At 37.5% G+C, this 25,162-nt stretch overlaps 1 protein-coding gene across 3 annotated transcripts in view; it reads left to right on the forward strand.

Annotated features, from left to right (window-relative positions):
- ATF2 (activating transcription factor 2) overlaps positions 1–25,162 on the forward strand; it is a 49,897-nt gene that overhangs the window by 18,975 nt on the left and 5,760 nt on the right. For 2 of the 3 annotated variants that reach the window (XM_063400482.1, XM_063400483.1), the window contains exons 8-13: positions 1,370–1,548; positions 1,861–1,975; positions 2,154–2,240; positions 13,884–14,033; positions 15,855–16,061; positions 21,632–21,737. In XM_063400482.1, the coding sequence (XP_063256552.1) occupies positions 1,370–1,548; positions 1,861–1,975; positions 2,154–2,240; positions 13,884–14,033; positions 15,855–16,061; positions 21,632–21,737 (844 nt within the window). The remainder of the gene's footprint in view (positions 1–1,369; positions 1,549–1,860; positions 1,976–2,153; positions 2,241–13,883; positions 14,034–15,854; positions 16,062–21,631; positions 21,738–25,162) is intronic. The other variant, XM_063400484.1, reaches the window with a different exon arrangement.

Here is a 25,162-nt window from a genome sequence, read left to right on the forward strand (position 1 = left end):
CTTCTTTTTACTGAATGCTCATCTGTAGTGCTAAGTGCAGTGTTCAAATATCATACCCCAGATTGCTAATAAAACAATTTTACTTTTCCTCAGCACAGCTTGTTATTCTCCAAAAGCTCTCATTCACTGTAAATAGTCTTTTAGGTCCCTTGGGAAAAAGTGTGAATGAACTAGTGAACCCTGATGACAAATCTAGCCTCTGAGCTTTTGGAGGGAGAAAATTTCATCATCTAAAGTCTTTCTTTCTTTGTAAAGCCCACAGTTTGCCTGCAAGCTTACAGTTCTGTGATTTGCTCAGTGGATCTCACACATTTGTGCATTACTGTATAAAAAGACAATCAATCTGCTAAGAGAGCTCAAACTTCACTGCTTAAAGCTTTGTTGGATGAATTTTCAAAACTCAAGCTTCATTCAAAGGAAATAATAATCAGTGTAGTCTGTATGACACAGGTGTAGAGATGTTCTCTTTGAATTATGGTTTACCAGCAGAGCAACTAAAGTTTGCTGGTCTTAAGAATTTGATTTTATGTGTCATTGATTGCAGTAGCCATTGTCAAAAGAATAACTTGGAAAAAAGACTGTCTGAAGGTAATTTTGAATTCTGGCAATATTGAGGGTTTCCTGAAAAGGAAGGCATTGGTTACAGTAAGGCCTTTATGGCTTTTCAGAAACAGCAAATACAGGTACAGCGCTCAGTTGATAATGTGCTTTACCTGATTGCTAAGCTGAGAGCTATAGGGATTTCTGTCTGCTTTTTGTTTGCAACTAAGACAGTTTAATTTCTGTGCTCAAATAATTTTTTCCATTAGAATATGCATATATTTTTCAGAGCTCTGAATAGGCATTCCAAGTACTGTTATCACTCTAGTTAGAGAGCTACAGATGAAGACTCAAAAAATATTTTTGTTGTTGTTGTTTTTACTGAACCATAAATGTCTTGTTTCTCTTGTTTAAATCCAGAACAATGGACTGAAACTGAAATGTACATAAGGACACCATAAAACATTTTCCTTATTCGGAGTGTGGGTAAACATGATGGTGCTGGTGGTACCATGGGTTTCTTGGGGAAAAAATTAAAATCTGATCAAAACTGAATTAGAAGTAATAAGAAGTAATAGTAGCCTCAGCATAAATTGAGCCAGGTTTGTCATAAAACTAAAATTACTGTTGTTGAAACAGTTTTGCTTTAGTGGTTTAAATTATTCATCCAGAGGGTTTTTTTAAAAATATTTTTAATTATATAACTGATTCTATTTGCATAATGTTACAGAAATTCTGATTTGTTCCATCAAACTGCATTCATTTAACAGTTGGAATTAGTGGTCTGTGATTGTATTTTACAAACTGATGAAGCCTTATTTTTCCTCAGGAAGTGTCACTGCAGCAGACTGCACAGCCTACATCCACAATAGTTCGTCCAGCATCGCTACAGGTTCCCAATGTACTGCTTACAAGTTCTGACTCGAGTGTTATTATTCAGCAGGCAATACCATCACCAACTTCTAGTACTGTTATCACCCAAGCTCCGTCATCTAACAGACCAATAGTGTAAGTCACATAAATCTTAATCTTTTCTTGCAGAATTTGAAAATCTGATTTACTTTCAGTTACTGTTTCTGCAGTTAATATATGAATTTGAGATGCTTTGGTGTAATGTGGTGCTTTACTACACATGAAACATTGGACTTTCACTACATGTGAGATATAATGCCATGTTCTCCACATCACTAAGTTCATATTTTTGATCGCCAAATAAATATTACATTACACCTGTAAAGAAACAAACCAATTTAAAATAATGTGTAAACTTGTTCTCTCCTCTGGATAAGTTTTCTTTTATATAGTTCATTCCTTTTTCAGTCCAGTTCCAGGTCCTTTTCCTCTGCTGTTACATCTTCCTAATGGACAAACCATGCCTGTTGCTATTCCTGCATCTATCACAAATTCTAATGTGCATGTCCCTGCTGCAGTTCCAGTAAGTAAGCATGATGCTATATTAATTTGAAAGTGGAGCAGATTTGCATAAGTGCAGCATAGAACGTAGTTTTAAGCACCTTGATAGCTGTTTTGGCTTCAGAGGGTAGTGCTGTCAAATGCTCTCTATTATGATAACATACTCAGGTTTTCTTCATTTTTATACTTTATCTGGTCAGCTTGTTAGACCTGTCACCATGGTGCCTAGTATCCCAGGAATCCCAGGGCCTTCCTCCCCACAGCCAGTGCAGTCTGAGGCTAAATTGGTAAGTGAAAAACTCCATTATTCCTCAAGAAGAATAACTTGAGAAATTAATTGAATTCTATTGCTTTTTAAAACAGCTTTAGTTTTCTTTTATTAGTCTAAATTCTGCAAGTACCAATTTAATAAAACCAGAAAAATAACAGCTGCATTTATTTTACAGTTCTTTCCAATTCCAGCCTGTGTTAGTTCTGTTCTTAATGGCCATTTTGATCTTATTTTTAGTCATTCTTTTAAATAAATCAAATTTCTAACTTAACTCCTTCTTGCTTCTTGTATCAGAGGATCAGAAATGCTAGCTAGGAGAAGGACAGACAAGATTAGTAGCATGTGAACACTTCTTTCAGAAAAGCAAAATGTTTCCTCCTTCTTATTAAGAAATATCAAAAGAATGATATTTCTTAATAAGAAAAATACGGTTTTTTAAATGTTTTCAGAATCTCAACTGAATATAGTCCATTTGGCAAGAGTTTTGCAATTAGATATGTAGTTAACCAATTATTCTGTGTGGAGGTTGTCTCTGTTCTACTGGGGGGAGTTAAGGATTATTTGGAAAATGTCTAAAACAAGAAAAAAAATAGTTTGGTTTTTGTTTGATTGGGTGGGCTGCTCTTTTTACTTAGTGACCATTTATGGTGGTAGCCAGAATTAATCCATTTATTGAAATAATTTGTGCAGCATTAGGTAATTGGTTCTCTTTTTTCTGTCTTATTTGTTCCAACTGTTCTAAATCAATAGAAATTCTACTATTAAACAATAATTAACCTGTTTACCTATTTGTAAGATGCCTCCATAAACAGTATCTATCCTGTGAAATAGCGTTCCTCTTCCTTCAGCTCTTACTTTGTCCTAAAAGAGAATCAGGAACACCTGCTAGATAAGATGTATTTTTCTGCATTGATATTGGTAAGTGGGAGGATGCCCTTAACATTCTGAGATATCTCATTTCTCTTGATCTAAACCTGTGGCCTTTCTTTCCTTACCTGTTTCCTCTTCTCAAGCCACAGTATGAGAAACAGTGAGTCTTTTTTTTCTGGAGTAGGGGGATTCCAGTAGGGTGAGCACACCTAGAGCACATTCACCAAATACAGAAACTGCTGTGGAGAGGTGCTCTGACTCTGCCTGGTGCTGCCGGGTCTGCCTTCATTGCCCTGCTCTGGTGAACACAATGACTTTTGAAATAGTATAGACGAGAACATAAGGGAAGAAGGTCTGTTTCTGTGCATCTTTGCCCCACTAGGAATGGGAAAAGCAATCTTTTAATACCTCAGAAAATACTTACATGTAACTAGCTCCTACGAAATTAATTTAGCTTAAATCCACGAGAGAAGAATGTAAAAAAAGAGAACAAAAACTGTTTTCTCATAAACTGAACATGTTTTACTGAGTTCTGTTTGAAATCCAGGAGGAATTAGTTCCAAATAATTTTTTTAGATGGGCAAGAAATTAGGTTTTTAAGCTCATTACTGAATGATTTGCTCTTAGAATGATTTAAAGGTGGAAAGGAAATACATATATGTGGTGAAGATTTTGATCTCACATTGGAAGAAGCAATCACTCACATGCAAAGGAAAACAAAGATCATTAGACTTAAAATTTAACAGTCTCATTAGCCTTCTCGTTACAATTTAGCTAATATATGCACTTCAGTGATTGCTTATCTTTTTTTTAAGTGAGACTGTAAAAAAGGTATTTGCAGTATTTCCTTTCCTTGTTGCTTAATATGAAGCATGAGCAGAATCCAAGAATATCACAATTATGTATATTTCTTACTCTCATTTACTTTTATATAGTGCCTATTCACAAAAATAAAAAACTTAATTTCTTATCCCTTTGAAAGTAAAAGCAATTTAATGAGAAACTTAATGTTTATGTGGAAAAAGCCTCCAAGATTAAGACTAATTCACTGTGCCATGGGATGCGTTGTTGGCAGATACGTGATGGTTTATTAGCTGCAAAGTACAATTTAATTTTTAAAATTTAAATCTTTGTGATACCAACCCCTTTCTTTTCATGTCTCTCTTAAAAATAATTTTGCTTGCTGCATACTAAATTCGGTGAAGGTCTGCTAAGCAGGTTTTTTTTTCACTTGTGTTCCTGGTTAAGTCAACAGAAGACAATATTTAGTTTTACAGCTCCCTTTTCATTTTGTTAATAGTTCACATTTAATGTTGAAATGTAAGCTATTACACTAAAATTAAATAAATGACCAGTGTAGGTTTCATGTATAAATGAGATACTGCAATTTATGGATTTATTAGTATGGTTAAGTTAGCTGAACACTGGGAACATGTCCTGTGTCCTTTTGCCTGTTATGGCCACATTTCTTCTTCATGGTGGGAGGCAGTTCTGAAGGGCAGAGGAGTCCAGGACATCCCTTAAGAAGTAAATCAGAAAGGTGCAGGAGCAGGCTGTCCCTGTGTGCTGAAAGGTGAGCCTGCAGTGAAGATTGGCCTGCCTGAACGGAGAGCCTTGGCTGGAACACAGGGGGAAAAGTGAAGGATGTGACCTGTGGAAGGAGGGGCAGGCAACTCAGAAGGACTACATGGATGTTGTGAAATTATACAGGGCCAAAGCCCAGTGTTGCTTTTAGATAGAAGGCTAGCAACTTGATTTTAAAGGACAGCACGGCAGTTGAGCTTTGCCCTGGCCTCTCGGGATATAGATAAACACTGACACTAGTGTGGTGGATGGTCAAAATGGCGATTTATTAGCTTGTATTTTGGGGTTAAATACTTGAAGGGGTTTCGTTACATTACAGAGGGACGGTGGGTCTTAGTAGTTAGTAGGGAGACGAAAACTATTGAAGTTAGAGGGAGTTGCATACTTTAGAGGGACTTTTTTCACTTATTTATATGGATGAGGCTGTGGATGAGGGGGAGGAAGAGTCTTAGCTGCCTTCCTGTTACATTCTGAAATTTTCCGCGGCGCCTGTGTCCTTGCCTACTACAGCCCAGCTAAAAGTTAATCTGGTTACTGCTACAAAAGACAACTAAATTAATTTCTATAAGTACATCAGCAACAAAAGGAGGTCCAAGAAGAGTATCCATCCTTTATTTGGATATGGGGAAAACATCGTGACAAAGGATGAGCAAAAAGCAGAAGTACTTATGCCTTTTCTTGCTTCAGTCTTTAGTAGTAGGAGTAGTTCCTCTCTGGGTACCCAGCCCCTTGAGCTGGTAGACAGGCATGTGGAGGAGAATAAAGCCTCTGTAATCCAACCTGCTACAGCACTAAGACACACAGAAGGTTCTGGGGCTGGATGGGATCCCAAGGGTACTGAGGGAGCTGGGCAAGTAGGTCAGCAAAGCCACTTTAAATCATTTACCAGCTGCCTTGGCTAACTGGGGAGGTCCCAGGTGACCAGAGGTCAGTGAATGTAATGCTCATCTTCAGGAAGGGCTGGAAGGAGGATCCAGGGAACTGCAGGCCTGTCAGTTCTGTGCTGAGGAAGGTCGTGGAGCAGATGATCTTGATTGTCATAGCACACACAGAACAACCAGGATCAGATCCAGCCAGTGTGGATCTGTGACAGGCAGATTGCTTGACTGACCTGCTTGGCCTCTGTGACAAGGTGACCTACTTAGTGGATGGGGAAAATGCTGTCAGTGTTGTCTACATGGACTCTGCTAAAGCCTTTGACACTGTTTGGCACAGCATGCTCCTGGGGAAACTGCTCGTGGCTGAGACAGATACAGTCTGCTGAGTAAAACAAGTGGCTGGTTGGCTGAGTCCAAAAAGTGGTGGTAAATGGAGTTAAGTCCAGTTGGTGCCCACATACAAGTGGTGTTCCCCAGGCCTCAGTGTTTGGGCCAGTTCTGCTTGGTATCTTTATCAATGGTTGGGACAAGGGAATGGGTGCTCCCTCAGTCAGTTTGCAAATGGCACCAAGTTGGGCAAAACTTGGTCTGCAGGAGGGTATCAGAGCTCTGCAGAGGGATCTGGACAGGCTGAGTCAGTGGGCTGAGGCCATGTGTATGAGGTCCTACATGGTAAAGTACCCGGTCCTGCACTCGGGTCACAATAACCCCAGGTGGCACCACGGGCTGCAGGCAGGGTGGCTGGAAAGCTGCTAGTTGGAAAAGGACCTGGGGGTGCTGGTCAGCAGCTGGCTGAACGTGAGCCAGCTGTGCCCAGGTGGCCAAGAAAGCCAGGGGCATCCTGGCCTGGATCAGAATCAGCAGTAGTGTGACCAGCAGGACCAGGGCCAGGATTGTTCCCTGTACTCGGCAGTCGTGAGGACACACCTCAAGTCTTGTGTTCAGTTCCAGGCCCCTCACTGCAAGACAGGCATTGAGGTGCTGGAGCATGTCCAGAGAAGGGCGGTGGAGCAGGTGAAGGATCTAGAAAGTCCTTTGAAGAGTGGCTGAGGGAGCTGGCGCAGTTTAGCATGGAAACAAAGAAGGTCAAGTGGGAATTTCTTGGTCTCTACAGCTACCTGAAAGGAAGCTGTAGCCAGGTGGGACTTGGCCTCTTCTAAACAGCAACTGATAGAATGAGAGGAAACAGCCTCAAGTTGCACTAGAGGAGGTTTAGATTGGATATTTAGGAAAAATTTCTTCTCAGAAAGGGTTGTCAAGTATTGAAACAGGCTGCCCAGGGGAAAATGGTGAAGTCACCATCCCTGGAGGTGTTTAAATGACATGGAGATGTGACACTTATGGCCACAGTTTAGTGGTGGACTTGGCAGTTCCAGGTCAATGGTCAGACTTGATCTTAAAATCTTTTACAGCCTAAACAATTTTATGAATCTATGAAGTATGTCAGCGTAGTATCCTTAGTGTATTTTGAACAAAAAGCCTGATGAAGTGGCGAAGCTGTGATGTTCCTTTCACAACATTCCCAGGAGTATAGATATTTGGATTTTTTTGGCTGTTGCTTTACATTATTTGAGGAAAGTTTTTGTTGTTCTTTACAGACAGACCTTGCATTCTCATGGATTTTTTTCATATTGCATTATGACATGTAAGGTAGAATATGTAGCAAATACAAAAAACATGCAGGAATAGATTGCTAACTAGCTTCCCTAACTTCCTTGGATATTTAAGTACGCATAGTACAGTATGGGATGCAGAGTCTGGAAAGTTAACCTGGTTTATTTCTATTTCTGAAGGGTTTTATCATCTCTGGTTTTGACAGTTGTTGTTTGAATCTCTCCTGTGTTGAAAGACCACACTTGCTGTTACGGTGTTCTGCATTTTCTCTGTCATACCACAATACTATTTCAAGGTATTCTAAGTTGACACAGGTCTAAACTTCAGAGGTTGAGTAAAATTCCTGAAGAACTGGTTGTAGTAAATTTAATGTGAAATAGCACCAAGTCATTGCATTAGATCTCTATCAGATCTAGAGCTGTCCTGTGCAGAAGGCACAGCTCTTTGTTTAGGATGAAATACCTGGCACAAACCAGGCACTTTCTTTTGTGCTTTGTGCCTTTCTTTGCAGAGGCTATCTCTGCATATTTCAAGGAGCTAACATATTTTAGAGTTTTATAGTAAGAAGGAACTTTGTGCTCTGATTTCATTCCTCATTGCAATTATTCATTTCACTCTTACTTGCTTACAAAAGACTTTTTTTAAAGTGAACGTGAGAAGTAGTTAGCTAAGTCAGATTAGAGATTGTAGTGCTTTTTTTTCCCTAATGCTCTGAAATTTAAATATGAGTTTAGATAACTTCATTTCTGTATTTTTATTAACATGAGAACAGCACATTTTTATTTTGATGAACATCTGTTGTTTCCTTATGAGTTGCCAAATTGTACAAAGAAGAAAGGTATTTTTTTCTTCATGAGTTTGTGAATGAACTTTAGTAAAACAAATTGATATTTTTGTTTTTAAAATCTAATAGTTAAAATAACTGGCAGGAGGCATCTTTGGTAATGGACATAGGATGTCTTCCTATGGCATTGTTAAAATTACTGTCCCAGAAGTCATGAAACCATTTGAGAATAAAGGAACAAGGTACTTGCTGAGAATTTTTTCCCACAATGGGCAGCTTTTGGAGACTTCTTACCTTTGCAAATGGTCTCTCTTACAGCATTTGAATGGATTTTTTATTAGGGTGTCCAATTAATGCATAATAATCAAAACTGTGTATTTATTTCTATGTTAGATAAAGTTTTCAGTCTGAAGTATCAAATTCCTTTAGCATGGCAGGTTTGGTTCTTCAGCAAAGCGAGTTAATGAGATATCACCTCTAGAACTCAGTTCGTTCTTTGCTGAAATGGTCTTTTCTCTGGTTACTGTTCAAGTTACCTGACATTAATTGATTGTAGGAATTCCATAGAGGAACAGTTGTACGTGGGAACAGGTTCACTGAGTGAAATAGCAGATAGAAAAATGTATACCAACTGCAAAGACTAATAACTGGGAGGAAAAAATAGTCCTAAAAAAAGGAATACATGAAAGTGATGACAGACAAAAATTTAAAAATCGTCTGTGCAGTGAGCTAAATCCTTATGGTGGCATTATTGCAAGAGGCTTTTGACTGAAATAGTTGACATTAAGTGAAAGAGTGCACAATCTTAGGGTCTCTTTTACCACAGAAACATACACAGTGCTTTATGTGTTTTAGTGCTGTGGGAGAATTCCATGAAATCAGATTGCATTTTAATTTTATTGCCCCAATGTTGAATTTATTTTAGTGAACAGAGCTGGTCCATTCACAGCTGTGAAAGGCACTGTTACTATAGTTTTGAACATTCTTGGATCCTTTTTCTCTACTGCTTGTAGAACTGAAGTAAAAAATGAGTAGAGATTCTTTTCAGACACAGGTTTGTCTTTTACTGCTATTGTTTGAAAATATTCTTACATCTTATACCAAGAATGACATTCAGTAGGAGTAAAAATGAGTTCCTGATTTCTGTGGCAGACTTAATATAAATTTTCCAGTTTTTCTGACATGATTCCATGTTTGTCAGTGTGCTAAAGGAAACTAACTTTTGCATCATTAAGTAAAATCACATATATATCAGTTTTGTGGTAGAGAGGCTTAAAAGTAGATGCAATAACTGTCTTTAAAAAAACAAAACCCCAAAACACTCAAAACCCAAGAAAACCCTTCCTCAGTAAGATAAGGATGCATGGTTCTAAATTACTGTAGAATTGCTTTTGATGTTCTTATGAGAAGATCTGTAATTGTGTGCTTTCTGTGTATGGAACACGAGCCTTGAGTTGCAGCTGTAAAACATCCTTCTTGAGTGTGCAGCTTGTGGGTGCAAACTTAGCACTCAGACCCTTCAGCATGGATTGCAATTTCAGAATTGCTTTGATATGGAATGTTTCCCTCGGTCTCTTCCTTCCCATGCAGAACTTTTTGTCACCATCTGAAAAATACCTTGCACTCAGTAGGCAACCATTCGACTTTTTGCAGGAGGTTTCTACTGAGAAGTGACAGAGGGCAGCTTGGCAAATGTTCTGAAGCCGACATTAGCTGGCTGGAGCCCGGCATGGGACCTTGTGTTCAGCAGAATTCCTCTGACCTGTCTCTCTGCATGCCGAGCTAATCCGCAAACACCTAATGAGCCTGCTCTAAAGAAACAGACCCTCTCACTACCTACTTCATTTTCATGTGTTCTCTGGGGGTGGAGAGACAAGACTTCATAAGGACTGATGATGCTGCAAAGACCACAATAATGATAATTAACTTGCTGAATTTAGAAGATTATGCTGTTAATTAGTTGCAAAATAAAGATAAGTAATAGAGGAGCAGATGGTAGGATAACACCCAGGAGAAGGAGGGTTATTACTCTGATGAGCTTTTGTGGCAGATATGAAATATGGATCTAAGTTTTTCACAAATTGTTTCTGGAGTATATTATCCTGTTTCTGTGAGCTCTTGATGGAATGATCTAGTCCTACCAAATTTTGACAGATGTGGTGAGGATTTGTTTTCAAGGATATACATGAATGATAAAACCTTGCTAATCAAGCTCTTTAAAACTATTAACCTATTTGAAAGTACCAGTTTTAGTTCACCTAAAACCAAATAATATCAAAAAACCTGGGTTGTCATCAAGTTTCCCCACATAAAACTGCTTATATACATTTATTCTAATATAGGTTTCTGTATTCTTGGTCGTTAAAAATGAAATTCTCATTGAATTTGGGGTAACTGTCTCCCTACTCACAAAAAGCAGAACATCTGTATAGTATTTTACTCCAGCATTACCTTTTAAAATGTGAAACCTATTAAACACACAAGCTGGAAATCTCCTTGTGAATCTGTGAATATTCCTCAGATTTTCACAATGTGTCTGCATTTGTGGATAGTTTAATCCTAACTACTTTAATTTCAACTTTTAAACTCTGTAATATGAAATGAAATCTAATTATTTCCTATTCTTATTTTCATAGTACATTACATTTATCAATGTAATTCTCAAAAGGAGTTTGTTTACTTATGAATTTACAGGATGTAATGTTTAAATGTTACCATTACATTCAGTAAAGTTTAGTCCAACTTTCTTTGCGTGTCCCAGTGCCAACTCATCAATTACCATCATGGGCAAAACAGACCCATCTTAAGGAAATCAATTTTATTTATTACTGGTCACATCTGACTAGGATAATACACTCCAAATTTGAAAACGCTTCTAGTGCCTCAGCAGGAAAGGGGAATGGTGCTTGTGGTCAGTTCCTTAGACATCTCTGCTGCTCCTTCCTCTGCTTGGGGAGGCCTCCTCTCGCTCTCCACAGAATGACAGCGTGGGCCAAGTTGGAAGGGAGCACAGTGCTCATCTGGCCTAATCCATGTTCCAGCACGCCATCCTAGAGTGCATGACACAGGACTGCATCCAGAGAGTTCTTGCCTGTCTCCAGTGAGGGAAGCCTCACATCCTCTCTGGGCAGTCTGTCCCAGTGCTCGCTCACTTGCACTGAAATTCTGCCTTATGTTCAGGTGGAACGTCTGTGCCTCAGCTCCTGCCATTGCCTTTGTCCTGTTGCCTGACACCACTGAGCAGTCTCCTGACACCTCCACCTTCAGACGTTCCTGGACACTGCTGAGGTCCCCTCTCAGTCCCCTCTTCTCAAGGCTGGACAGGCCCTGCTCCCTCAAACTCTGCTGGAGGTCTGTCCTGGAGCCAGCTGCCAATGGCTCTGTCAGACAAGGAGAGAGCTTCTGGCAGCTGCTCACAGGAGCCACCATGGCCACCCCACCCAAAACCTTGCCATGCAAACCCAATAGACATCATTTGAGATGGTAACTGCTAAAGCTCTCCTAGTGTGACAGCTCAAAAGAAAAGAGAGCATCTTTTAACTGATTTGTACTTCCACTACTCTCTTGATAAGGACATGAAAATTTGTCATGTCCTGCCTAACAGCAAGTTAAGATAAAAGAAATACTTCTAAAGTAATTCAAGTAATAAATGAAAACACACTGCAAAAAATCTTTTGTTAAGAGCTAATAGAAAGGTTATTGTCATATAGATGTTAAATAGTTTCTAGTTTCTTTCAGAATATTTTTTTTAAAAAACTAACTTGGATGTGATATGTTTCCCTGGTAGTCCTGGTAGTGGTTGTGTAGAAAATTTTACCATTTAGACACCAAAATTAGTTAAGGAGAGAGGCGAATCATCAGCATTGCAGGTATATCCTGGAATTTGGTTTTAGTAATTTTAGTTAGAATTTTAATTAGAAAACACTTAGGCCTGCTGGAGACAGGAACTGAAATTTTTTTGTTAGCTTGTTTTGCTGAGGAGAATTAGGAAGTCAATTCTTGAGTTTAATTAAAATGTTAACTACTTAAGGGCTTTCAGTGTGCTGTACATATACTAAAGATTATGGACATGTTATCCTAAAAATTTTTGTAATCCTGCCCTAATGCTTGCAGCTATCCTGAATTTTTGTTGTTGAACGCTGGGAAAGCTCCAGTAAATTTGGTTTGTGTAATTTTCTGAAGTGTCTTTTTCATTCTGGGAAACTTAGGAAGTTGATACAATAAATGAGGTGAGGAGCAGGTCATTTAGCTGTTGGGATTAGCTCCCAATTTTCAGGTGCACTTGAATGGTTCCTGTCTGGTGTAATGTGCTGCTAATTCAATCCAGGGCAATCACAACAGAACAAACTTACCAGAGAAGTCAGTAGCTAAAGATTCCTTAATAGCAAGCCAGTAGAGGAGTGTTAGAGTTTCTTGGTTCTCTTTGTAGTCCTCAGTTAGGATACCCTACTGGTGCTGGTTTGGCACTACCAAATCCATGTAGTCCATTGATGGTAACTTGCCATATTTCAGACCTGAAATTTTTTTGCAGCTCTGACAGAGGTAATCTGCAATCTGTTTTAATTGTAGCATAGGATCCAGGAAAGCCTGTCACCATGGAAGGTAGGAGAGAGCTGTTCCTATATTCCAGTGACTTAATTGTTAGGAGACATTGGATACTACAGTTTAAGAGACTATCTTCATAAATAGGTGCAAAGTTTCCTGTTTATTCTGAGCTGGCCAAATGCTGCCTCTCTCTTGGTATTCTTAAGACATTCTATTAATGTTAGTATCTGGGTGACACTTTGTTCATATTTCAAAATATGATGTTACAAGTTGTCAGGATTTTCACAAACTTACATATTTAAGTCATTAATCTTTTCTTAAACGTATATTGGAGTCTTAAAAAATCCAGTGCTCAGTAGAAAAACATTTTTAACACCGTTGGTCTAGTGAGGTAAATTCTTCAGTAAAACCAAAAAATTCATGATAAATTGTACAGTATTCATGGAATTTTAAGAAAGGATCTGGAATTACAAGCAGTTGTATCTGCTGAAATTGGACACTTTGTCACTTAAGATTAAGAAATAGTTTTAAATAGAATGTATTATATTAAAATTTTAATAGGTTTCGCCAGAAGTTGAGTGAAGTATTTTTCAACAGGCAGTTGAGAAAATGCTTTAAAATTGTCCATCAAGTTGTCAGGAACTCTTACGTGTATTATATACAACTGAACTTGCACATTACTATTCTTTGTAGTGGCTGGATGCAATAAAGGAAGAACATCAAACCTTTTAGCAGTTTTTTCCTTCAAAGTAGCTTGCTGTAGTAGTTATCTTGCATATTTCTACATAAATAATCTTTACATATAACCTGAAGCTGCTTAGTATTTCGTACACCATTAAGATGTTTCAGGAAAGATCTTGGCTTTTATCTAATTATCCATAGGAAGGATTGCAGAGGTGAGTATTTGTAAAGACCATGAATTAGTGGAGGCATAACAAGCTATTTAAAAATGAATAGAGATAAGAGAACACCAGAATTTTTAAAATGGAAAGATGTTTATGTTCTGGTTGTTACCTATTTTCCTTCATGTGTCATCATTACGCTTCTGGTACTACCAGTTTCAGCAACTGTTTATGGCCTTCCACTCATCTGTTTGTGGGCACAGCTCACTACAGATGAGGCTCTCTGTTTACTTCCCCACAGAGTGTACCATCATTCCCTTTCTGGGAACTTATGTAAACCTCATTGCTGTTGTCATGTTTGCAGAAATTTACCCCTATTTTTAGGTATATGTCTAGGTCACTGTTGAAAGCCTGTAAAAAGAAACAACTATTTAAGAGTTGGAGTTCCTGTTTCCAAAGTGGAAGTGACTGCTTATATAAATGATTAATCATTCAAGTTAGCATGATAGAATATTTTTTTCTTCTTTATTTTCTGCTTTCAGAGATTGAAAGCAGCCTTGACCCAGCAGCACCCTCAGGTAACAAATGGAGATACTGCCAAGGGACATGCGAGTGGGTTGGTTAGGACTCAGTCAGAGGAACCACGACCACAGTCACTCCAACAGCCTGCAACTTCTACAACTGAAACACCGGTACGACATGAGTGGAACGTGTGCCTCATGCCTCCCCCTTTGATTTTGCAAATACATACATTTTTTCTCTACTCTTGGTTTGTACAGTAAAGATTAACAGATTCCTCTTTTAATCAATAGCTCTGTAGCAGTAAAATGGTTACAGGTCTTACATGTTCTTAAAAGCTTCTGAAATCTATTTTCCAAGATGATGATTTCAGAACAGGTAGTAACTGTCTGCTCAAATGTAGAACAGAGTCCTGATTTCTGGAGTTCATTTCTGGAGTTCTGTGGTAGCTGAAATTTTTACAGCTGGTCAGTATATATATTTGAAAAAATAAGTGCTTTTATTTTGTGTTTCTGTTGCATCTGTTTTATTTTATTTTATATCATAAATGTGCTTAGAATTTTTTTTTTTTTTTTGCATCAAGTACCGTGCTTATGTTAGTTTGCTTGTCTGGGCTGCCACAGGAAGAGTTTCATCTGTGTTATTAAGTGTACTTCATCATCTGAGGCTCTGGAAGGGGGGCTGTGGTTTTAGGTGTGATTTGTTGTCCTTTTGGGATGATAGATCAGAACAGGGGAGTAAAAAGCAAAACCTCTGAGTCAGACTGGAAGTGGGCATGCTGCTGGAGGAAAGATACACTTCCTGGTGAATCCTGGCAGATTGCAGCTGTTCTGTTTCTAAAAACCTCTTGGGATGTGTTTTCAAAATGCTTTTTAAAATCTCAAAGAGTTATTTTCAGAATTTGTAGCATAATATAAATTTTATAAAAGTTACACACCTGACCCAGAACCGACAGGACTTATATCTGCAATGAAAGCCTCAGTTTCTTACATTGGCCAGTGAAATCAAATAATCAAATAATGTATCAAAACAAATATGTTTTGTTGGAATAGAATAGGGGGGAAAAAATCACCCATCATAAAAGGATCCCTATCTTAAGGCTGATGTTCCCCCATACTGCCTTGAGTTGTTTTTTTTAAAGAATATTTTCATAATATCACATAGCAGAATTTTCAAGATGAAAATTGCTGTTTGATTGTTTTAGAGTTTTTCAATTAGTACTAATCAAAAATAGCAAGTGTTTCATTCTTAAAACAGTGATTTGAGTTCGCAGGGGTTTATCTTAGCTGTTTAGAATTAATGCCAAATTGATATGCCAGCTTATATGGTTTAAGGTTTTTAATTTAAAAATAAAACTTTCTTGCTGTCTTGGAGTGAATGTGGAGGTGCAGCTGCGAATGTCATGTGGACATTCTGTCTATCTTATCTCTTTAAAGGATTTCAAGATTCATTATATTGTTACTATATTTCATTAAATCTTTGTCTAGGGTCCGTATACAACTGTGAAATGAGTATAATGTATAATTTAAAGTACTGAAGTATTTTGATACTGTCATGTAATATGGATAGATTAAGGGAATTGTTATTCAGTGGTGGGGAGCACATCAACAAGTAGGAAATTGCTATCTGGAGATCCAGGATCAGGGAGTCTCAGCACTGCCAGCATTTGTCAGACAGCTTCTGTCTAGTAGGCATAAGCAATTGTGTCATTTTTCAGTTGTGACTAAGTGTGTGGGAAGAGTCAAAAATAGAAAATTCATTTCCTGCTAAATGTAGCTTGAAAGCTATTTTGGATGTAATACATTAATGTAAGATGATCAGGAGTATAAGTGTGTGTAAAAGTTTTGAAAACATCGCTGTAGAGTTAAATGGGCACAGCTTTCAAAAAAAAATAAGTGTGTAACCTGAATGTGTTTAGAATGCCCTGGATGCCTTTCTCAAGATGTGATGACTGTTTATATCAGTGCTGTAGGTTAAATCGTGACTATTTTCAGGCATCACCAGCTCAGCCTACGCCACAAACACCAAATACAGGCGGTCGGCGAAGGAGAGCTGCCAATGAAGACCCTGATGAGAAACGGAGAAAGTTCCTGGAGAGAAACCGGGCTGCAGCCTCCAGGTGCCGACAGAAACGGAAAGTCTGGGTGCAGTCACTGGAGAAAAAAGCTGAGGACCTGAGCTCACTAAATGGCCAGTTACAGGTATGCTTTTTATTTCAAGGGAAAATTAATAAGTTTTTTTGTTCTTACATAGTGATCCTTGATCAGTGGAGCTTAAAACTTTGCATGAAATCTGAATTATAAATGGGCTTATAACTGGTGGCTCAGCTCAGGCTTAAAATTCAGAACTAGTTGCATATAGCACTAAAGTTAGAGGATAAGAGCATACTTGTATTTCAAGATGTGTAAATTTAAGGATCATACCCTTCTATCCTTTTTCCATTTCAAGTAACTTTCAGACTGATACTAAACTAAGATGAGAAGATGTGTTGGAATAAACACTTATGAGCCAAGCTATAGTCTTACCCTGAACACATCGTGCTCCTTATTTGTATCACAGGGTTATCAGAGTAAGTTTTGGGCTTATTTCCTTTGGTTCTTTTTAGCTTCTCTTTTTTTCCTTTAAAGTGAACATAGTGTTTGTGAAAGGTGCCAGGTGGACATCAGTGGATACTGAGGGCCTCTTTTGTCCACAGAATGGGTATGGCAGTGGCACTGCGAATTTTTACCACCACTGCCTAAATCCTACAGAGATGAAGTGTGCTGTAAGAGGATAGGGCCAGTGTATGTTGCAGGTCACTTTTCCACCTCATCTGATATCAGGAAGTTGTCATGTGAATGTACTTTTCCCCCCCTAGAACAATCTATGACTCTTGTTTAAACTACTATTAAATGTTAAAGCATACTCGCCTGATGTTTTCCAGCAGCATATAAAAAATAGGCACAATTTATTGTTTTCAAAATAAAAAATCTAAAAGCTTTGTTTTGAAAATTGCTGAAAGGAAAAGCTATGTAATTCCTAAATGAAGCATTCCTTTAGAAAATGCAGAGAGACATATTTTGATGTGTTAAAGTGTCACTTGTTTTTCTTCATCAGAGCTGTTCACTGAGTCAAATTCACAGATCATCTTCCTATGAAAACTCACCTCTTGTGCTGTTCGGTGTAGAAAACATCACCATTTGATCAACAGGAAAGTAGGGCATGTTGAGGTTACTTTTTATTAATGTAATCAAAATTACAGTGTGTCAGTCGTCTTCATCTTCATGTCTTTAAAAATACTCATCATCCCAGACCCTGAAATGTAAAAGATTCCTACCTAAGAACACACTGTGAAATGGTTTCCTGTGTTCCAATAATCATGACACTGTGCACAAGCATTAGTTGAATTTCTTGCAAATGTCTATCCTCATACCTTTCACAGTCCTTAGGCATATTTGTTTAAAGTACAGTCCTCAGGTATTAATTACATAATTATATGTAGCACTGTAGCTTAACTAATAAAAGAAATGAGTGAAGGATAATGAAAAAAATTAGCCAGTTTTTTAGTGAAAGTAATGTTTGGTATCATGTGAACTGCCTTTCACATATATACACCAAGTCTTATAAAGTCACGTAAGTACCATAAACAAAAGGTTTCCAAGTGTTAATTCAGTAATAGTGAATTCAAGAAAGATTTTCTTACAGTCTAACAAAAGCAAAATTGTTAACTGTAAAGAACAGAATAGCTTGAAAAGAAAATTGGATATCAGAGAAATAATTACACTGTACTTAATGTGAAAACATTAATCAATCCTATATTTCCACAATAATAACTTGACAGGCTGACACAGCTGATCAGCAGTGGGCAGTAATGACCCATGATTATTTACTTTAATAGAAAATTTAATAAGTTTGAAGTTTTGCCTTAATGCAGATTTATAGACTGTGTTTGGGTTAGTAGTACATATTTTGTGTGTGTGTGAGTGGCCTGCTCAGCTGAAGTTCCCAAGATGTCACATCTCCAAAAGCAGGTTCATACAGAAACGCCTGCATTGCGTTGCTTCATGTAACAGTTCTGACTCCTTTCAGTGCTGTTACCTGTAATGTCTGTGTCAGAGATTCCAGTGTCAGTGTGAAGGTTTTTAAGACTGGAAGCTCACTAACAGTACATATGGATTTTGAAGAGGTTTACTTGGTTGATGTATTTATTTTGTTCTGTAGGTTAACTTTTATCAAGTTCTTCTTTTAAATGCTTGAAGGTAACGTCATTTTTAAGCACTATTTGTCAAATGTTTGCTTAAGGGAAAATTTCCTTCTATTATATCACTAGAAACATATATAGGTTAGATAGGCTGTCTTTATTATAGGCTCTGCTGTGTAAGTTTTTTCATGCTTCCACATTTTGAAGTTTATTTACTGTTTTGATTTTTGAGGACTGTGTTTTCTATTCATTCTTCACACGTTTATTGATCTTAAATTTTATTCACCACCTTGTGTGACCTCTGTGCCTTGCACAATCCGGCAGGGTATAAGAAGATACTGATGATGGGTACAGTGGCTGCTTAAGCCACGTTCCAGGCTCAGATGCCAAAGTGCATTATGTGTTCTGTATTTGGCCCCTCTTGCTTTAATAGCCTTAGAGGGTGAAGCTTTAGAAGAATGGCCTGTCTTCCTCATGAGGTCACAGTGGGTTTTCAGTGAGCAGCAACTGAGTGATGCTTTGTACTGATGCTGCAGAAACTGTTTTGGCAAGGCTAAATTATGAAAGTATGTCCATAAGTAAAAATCCTTTCCCATAGAGGAAGTTTCCCAAAAAGAAATGGGAAGAATGCTATTTAACTCAGCAACAGACAATCCCCCGTCCCCAGAAGTCACATTTACCTGCCTCTGATGATCCTTTGAGTAATAACATATCACAAAAGTTGTCCCACACCATGCTGAGTGAGTAAAGGCTGATGTGGTCCCATGGTCCCACTATTACTTCTGCATTTTGGCTGCAGAGGGGAATAGGCAGATTCAGAAAAATGTGTCATATACTTTGTCCTCCCTTCATAAGAATGCAGAAGGGAAAGCATCTTTTGAAAGATGTAGTGCAGGTACAAGTCAATGTACTTTCTCATGCTAGCACATTTTGAAGTGTGGGAACATAAAAATTCTTCTCAACAGCATGTGAGCTATATTACATACTTCTTTAAAGAATTGTTGATGCCTGCACGTGGTTCTGTCTCAGTGTCAAGGAGAACCTTTCCAGTGTGAAAATTTGAAATAATCTTTCTTCGTGCCACCTGTTAAAAGTGTTTGTTTCGTGTGTTTCTTGGTAGCCTGTTTTCAGCATGTTAACCACATACTAAATAACCACCACACATTCTCATATTTTGAATGAGATGGAAAGACTTGCTGTTGTCACAAGCAAGATAATTAACTGCAATATGTGTAAGAATGGGTTTTGAACAGCCCCTCTTTACCAGTTAGAAGTGATTCTTACTGGCAATAAATGGCAGCCCCAGATTGCCCTTCTGTGACATTCCCCATCCATGTGTCTAGCAACTCTGTTCTAGTGTCACAAGTGGTGTGTGCATTGTATATAGTACTGTTGGCACAAGTGTTCTAGTTATGGGATATACAACTACCATTGTTCAGAGATTACCTCAGTCTCTTTTCTATAGGAATGCTGATCCATGTTTTTCAAGTTTGCTTTAACATAAAATAGTGTATTTGCTCTTGTATTTATGGTAGCGATAGTCTTAATGTTTTTAATACAGCTAACATTGATCTATAAACTGTCTTAGAAAAATTTTTCATAAATTCCATAGATGAACAGCAACTTCATACTTACATGTGCTGTTTTTTATATAAAATTCTTCCTTAAAATGTGGGAGACAAGATAGAAAATTTTTGCAAACCTTTTTGCTGATTCCTTTGGACTAACAGAACTATATTCATAGTCTTGGACACTGTTGGTTCTGTAGGTTTACTGAGTGTCTCAAAACTACATCAGTGTGGTTTTTTCTACCCAAACTTGTCAATTCTGTGCAGCTGCCTGCATGGTATCAAGATTTGTGGCTCCTCAGTAAATAATGTGGTGAACTAAGGGCAGATAGAGCTGAAGGCAGTAGTCCTGGGCTTTCTTAACAGCCTAAGGTTTCAGAACACATAATGCCACCTGGTAGAGAATGTGTGAGGCTTTTGGTTGCGTTTCTTTCATTGCAAACCTTTTTGTTTGTACTCACATTTTTCTTTCATTGTAAATGTCTTTGGAGTCAGATTTTTGGCATCTTTAGCTTTTGCTTTTAATAAAAAGTTTCTAGATGGTATTCTACATATAAAAGGACTGAATAGAGAAGGAGACCTTAACAGGATTTTGCAGGTATAAAGGCTTGAAATGTATTGTCTTCTAAATAGAGAGAGAGAGAGAGAACACAAAAGAGGAGCTTTTCTTTGAACAGTCTGATATTTTAGTTACTTTGTGTAATTAAACCTAATAAGTTCTGTTCTGAAAGAATTGTCTTGTTTTGGAATCCTTTCACTTGTAATTCATCTCACCTCTGGCTGCATTGCCTTATTTCTTGCTTGCCAGTAAATAGGTTGACTCTCTTGTAGTTTATTTTGCAGATAATTTCACATGCAGTCCAGTTTTCCTCTGTTGTTTTTTTCTTCAGCTTGCTGCTAAATGCATAAACATAAGCATTTACTAAATAATTATGTCATATGTGTGGTTTATGACAATAACATGCAAAGGTTCTTACACTTGAAGTAACTTCAAGTGTTAATAGAAAAGGTTTAAATTCAAAGTAAAATAACCCATGAAAAACACATATTGTGTCCAGATATGGGAATCGCAAAGTGTTACAGATAATTTGATTCATAAATATCTTTCTATTGGTAAAGTAAAAACGAGTCTCTCAAAATGCCATACCATTCTTAATTTGGATTGTCACATGTAATGCAGTTACATAGCACTCCTCATCTCTAGACACCAAGCTGCTTTCCAGGGAAGATAAGTATTGCTGTCCTCCAGTTTACAAATGGGGAAGGTGAAGCACAAAGCAGTGGAATGACCTTGCTCAAGGTCACCCGACAGTGGAAAGGCAGTCTGGAAATGCACCCAGGCTGGATTGTGCAGGTGCTGTCTCTTGGATTGCTCTCTGCTTTAGCGACACAAGCTGACATCTCCGGATTTTGTCATTATTATCAATGATTCCTTCAGAGAACGTGTTTATGTATGGCTGCCAAAATAAAATTCAGTCTGGAGATCAACCAATATTTGCTGAATTATTTTCCAGTACGTGAGATTTTCTTTTTTGAAGTCCAAGTATAATTAGAGTCACTAAAAAATCATTCTGCATTGGCTTTTTGGATTTTCTTTTTTATTTTTCCCTTTTTTAATGCTGGCTGTGACATCTGTTAAAATGTGTGTAGCTAAATGGAGGCTTACTCTGATTAGAATTCATCACAAAACCTTCCAGAAGAATCTCACAGTAGCTGGATCATGCGAATGAGACTATATGTAGACTCTGCATCTGCAAACTGTAAAACATATGTTGTATTAAAAAAAAAAAAAAACTACAAGCATTTCCCAATTAATGTTACAAAGCTAGCCAAGTTTCAGGTAATATTTGCATTTTCTAAGATGAAATAAATATATACATATTTGCAATATATACCAAATGGAAACTTCTTGTATTTCAGCTACTCCTAAATGAACAACTGAAAATCCTATAAAACTTAATGCTTACCTTCAAAACCTGTGTAGTTTGAGCCTGGTAAAGTACATAACTTTCTTCTCCTTTAGAATGAAGTCACCCTGCTGAGAAATGAAGTGGCACAGCTGAAACAGCTTCTTCTGGCTCATAAAGATTGCCCTGTAACTGCCATGCAGAAGAAATCTGGCTATCATAGTGAGTAATGTTCCATTACCTATAGCCTGAGGCTGCATCAATGAAATACTGCCAAAATGAACTGAATGAGCATTAAAATTGAGAAGTGCGGTTCTAATATTACATATATTACATTAAAGATCTGGTTTTTATAATCTTGAAGTTAGTGAAAGACAGGAATTAATACGTGATATTAAAAAATATATGTTTAAGTCAAAATTGAATTGTTGCATAACATTGAAAGGTTTATGTTGGTTTAATGAATGCATATGATAATTAGCATTTAAGGACTATCGGTTACTACACCTGCTTTGGAAAACATAATTAAAGTATTAAGAGCACACGATAAATCATTTTTTATACTTTATCGTAGCCTAATACAGTGAAAGGTCCTTGTGGGTGTTTTTCCTTCATTGTAATGAGATTTCAGTAGAGGCACTATAACAGCTGTCCTCATTTACCATAACATCCCGGATCAGCCAAGCCATTAAAATAATCAGATGCAGGTTCATGGCTCCTACTGTACAGTTTCTTCTAGATTGTTTTGATATTCACATTAAATGACTGCTTTTCTATAGGGAAGGTGTTTTTAAAAACAGTTCTAGTATTGAGGGGAATACTGTCAATACCAATATTTTCTAATCCATATTTTTATTTTAAGTTGTTCTATTGACTTTTCATCCTTCCAGCATTTTAAAGGTTAATTATGCTTTCCTGACTTGTAGCTTCCTTTTTGGCTGTGATACACAGTGCCAGAACCAGCTGCTGCTGCTGTAGAATAAATGGCCAATTTTGTCCATTGTACACAAATTTGTTACAAATAACTGAGCTGGGAATGCATTAGGCAACATTCATAATATATAACCCACAGCTTTCGTTTTTATGATTTAGTGATATTTCAAGATATTTGTAAATGTGAAGATTGTTTCTGCCATATGTAGCCACTTCATTTTAATTTGCCAGTGTCAGTAATTCAGGAGAATAAAGAAACATTTTGTACTGCATGCAAACAGATCCTCAGGTGCTTGCGATAAAACTTAATAGCCACCATCTTTACTTGTAGTCATTGTAAGCAATTTCATCAGAATGGGCAATATTTTTTAATTTAAAAGATTCAGGAGATTTAGCAACTCTGTATTGCCATATATATTTAGAATACTGATTTTGTCAGTTTTGAGCTTATAAATCTTGGTCCTTTGATCTCCAGTCATTTTGACAAGACAGAAAATAGCATCTTGGAGTAAATTGGAACAGTATAGAAATACGTTTGGGATTTATATTAACAATGATTGCTGCAGGGATGAGGCCATTATGGCTCCCATCTGACAGAACAACATAATTTCATACAGAAGCTACTAGAGGATAGCATTATGCAGGCAAGGTTTTTAACCAAAAAAAAACCCCACACAAAAAACAAACCGTAGGTTTCTTGAATTTTGATGTGTTGAGGATTCATGTTCCTGAATTGGGATGTAAAATATGTCATTGTAAGTCATAAACTATCAAAGTGATTCCATGCCAAGGATTTCTTTGTTGAAGGACTAGTGAGTGGCCTGTCTAGTAGTACTTGTTTTCAGCCCTCAGTAAAGGACTATAGTGCTTCTGATTTAGTAAAAAATACAAAATGAATCAGACCTAAAATACTAATCAGTGGCAAAAGCCTACATTTTAGAAAAAAACAGTATTACGCAAGGAAATTGGAAGCATAGCTCAGTTTCTTGAAAAGTCTGTTGAAAGTAAAAGCTTAATGTGAATAATAGTTGTAATGCCATCCCTCTGAAAGGATTTTGTCACATTATCTCTGCATGAATATTGTTAGGAAAGCATGTTTGCTAAGTGACATACCCACAGTACAGTTTATGAGAGAAAAAATTGGTTTCAGTCAATATGTTCATGAAAATGGTGTTCCTATAAACAACGTTTAAATAAACATATTACATTCATCAAATAATCAAAGTTGAATTGCTTCAAAAATGTAGTGAGTGGTTTTACAGTCTTGCCTGTGTGGAAGAAATTGAAGACCCCAGCTTAAAGAGCTCCTGCAGTGCTGAATATTGTGCACTGCATAGACCACATTTTAACAGCCAAGTCCACAATTTGATGGCTTTTCATGTATTATGCTCTTAAATAGGAACAAATAATCTGTCACTTGGCCTTTACTTTTATATATCTTTTAAGATCTTTTATATTTCCGAGACACATTTTTTTTTCTCAGGCCAAGTGAAAAGCATGACAGTGCCTTTCCTCTAAAATTGTTTTTGGGATCACATTTTCCTTATTTTCAAGTCTTGTGCCTGCTTCAAAAGAGGGTGTCATCAGGACAGAAAAAGCAGAAAAATGGATATTGTAGTTGGAGTTAGCCTCAAAAAAACTCAGCCAGCTTAAGCTCTTTTATTTTCTAGAGGAGGATGCTGTTGGTTCTGACTGCATCTTCAGCTGTGGTGGGGAAAGTGCTCTGTGTACAAGAAATTTACATGCTGTTAATTTATTTTTTATGTTATCTTCTATACTAGATAATTTCTAAAAGTCTTCTACAATACTCCCTGTATTTTGTCAGGATTTTTCTGAGCTTGTAGTAGGACAAAGGTCAAGACTGGTGAGAGGAAAATGTGTTGTGATATTCAGAGGTTATTTTTTTAAGGGGGAAAGAGTTTTTTAGGTATCTTTTCATATTTTTGACAAGGGCATTGTAATATTCAAGAACATGTGTTCAAAACAGAGTATAAAAGAAGATAAACAGAGGCTGCGGTGTAGGGGCATTAGATAGGGGGTTTGTGTTCTTTCTGTAGCTTGTTTTAAAAAGGAAGACAGAAGGTGACTAAACAGTTTCAGACCTTGAATGATTTGAACCTCTCATACCACTGTGTTTGTGCAGCCTGTTCTGGACAGGCAATGGTTCTTCAGTGCCTGCAGGGGATATTCACAAAGGACAGCTCCCTGGAAAAAAGCATTTCTAGGCTTAGGTCCTTCTATAGTCCCTGAATGGCCTGATGAGAATCACCATGAGGCTTCTTCCTAGCTAGTGATTATCAGGGGAGTGAAAGGAATTCAGGATCATGTCAGTGCTTGTGTACTCGGTCCTGTATTGGTGTAGGTGGGTTTTTTCCTCTGAAGACTGAAATCCTTCCCTCTTTGTTTGCTTACCTTACTAATACTGTTGTAAGAAGCAAATAGCAGCAATGTTTGACTACTCCAGGAGGGTACTTTTTAGTGTATCCTCAAAAGTCTGTGCCTGTTTTGGTGCTCTTCAAATCTTTCCTATAGCCCAGTCTAGCCCACGTTGTGTTCCATATCCAAAGTGGCTTGCTCCTCATGACACAGCCTGTCTAGCAACTACGTAGCCTTCAGGCAAGTTCATGTGATGTAGCTCTAAGTTTTCAGCCTTCTAATATATAGCAAACATTATTTCTGTGAATTAATTTCTTATTTGGAACTGTGCATTTTCC

Source organism: Prinia subflava, chromosome 6, assembly GCF_021018805.1.
Source record: "Prinia subflava isolate CZ2003 ecotype Zambia chromosome 6, Cam_Psub_1.2, whole genome shotgun sequence".
In the NCBI taxonomy this organism is placed as follows: Eukaryota; Metazoa; Chordata; class Aves; order Passeriformes; family Cisticolidae; genus Prinia; species Prinia subflava.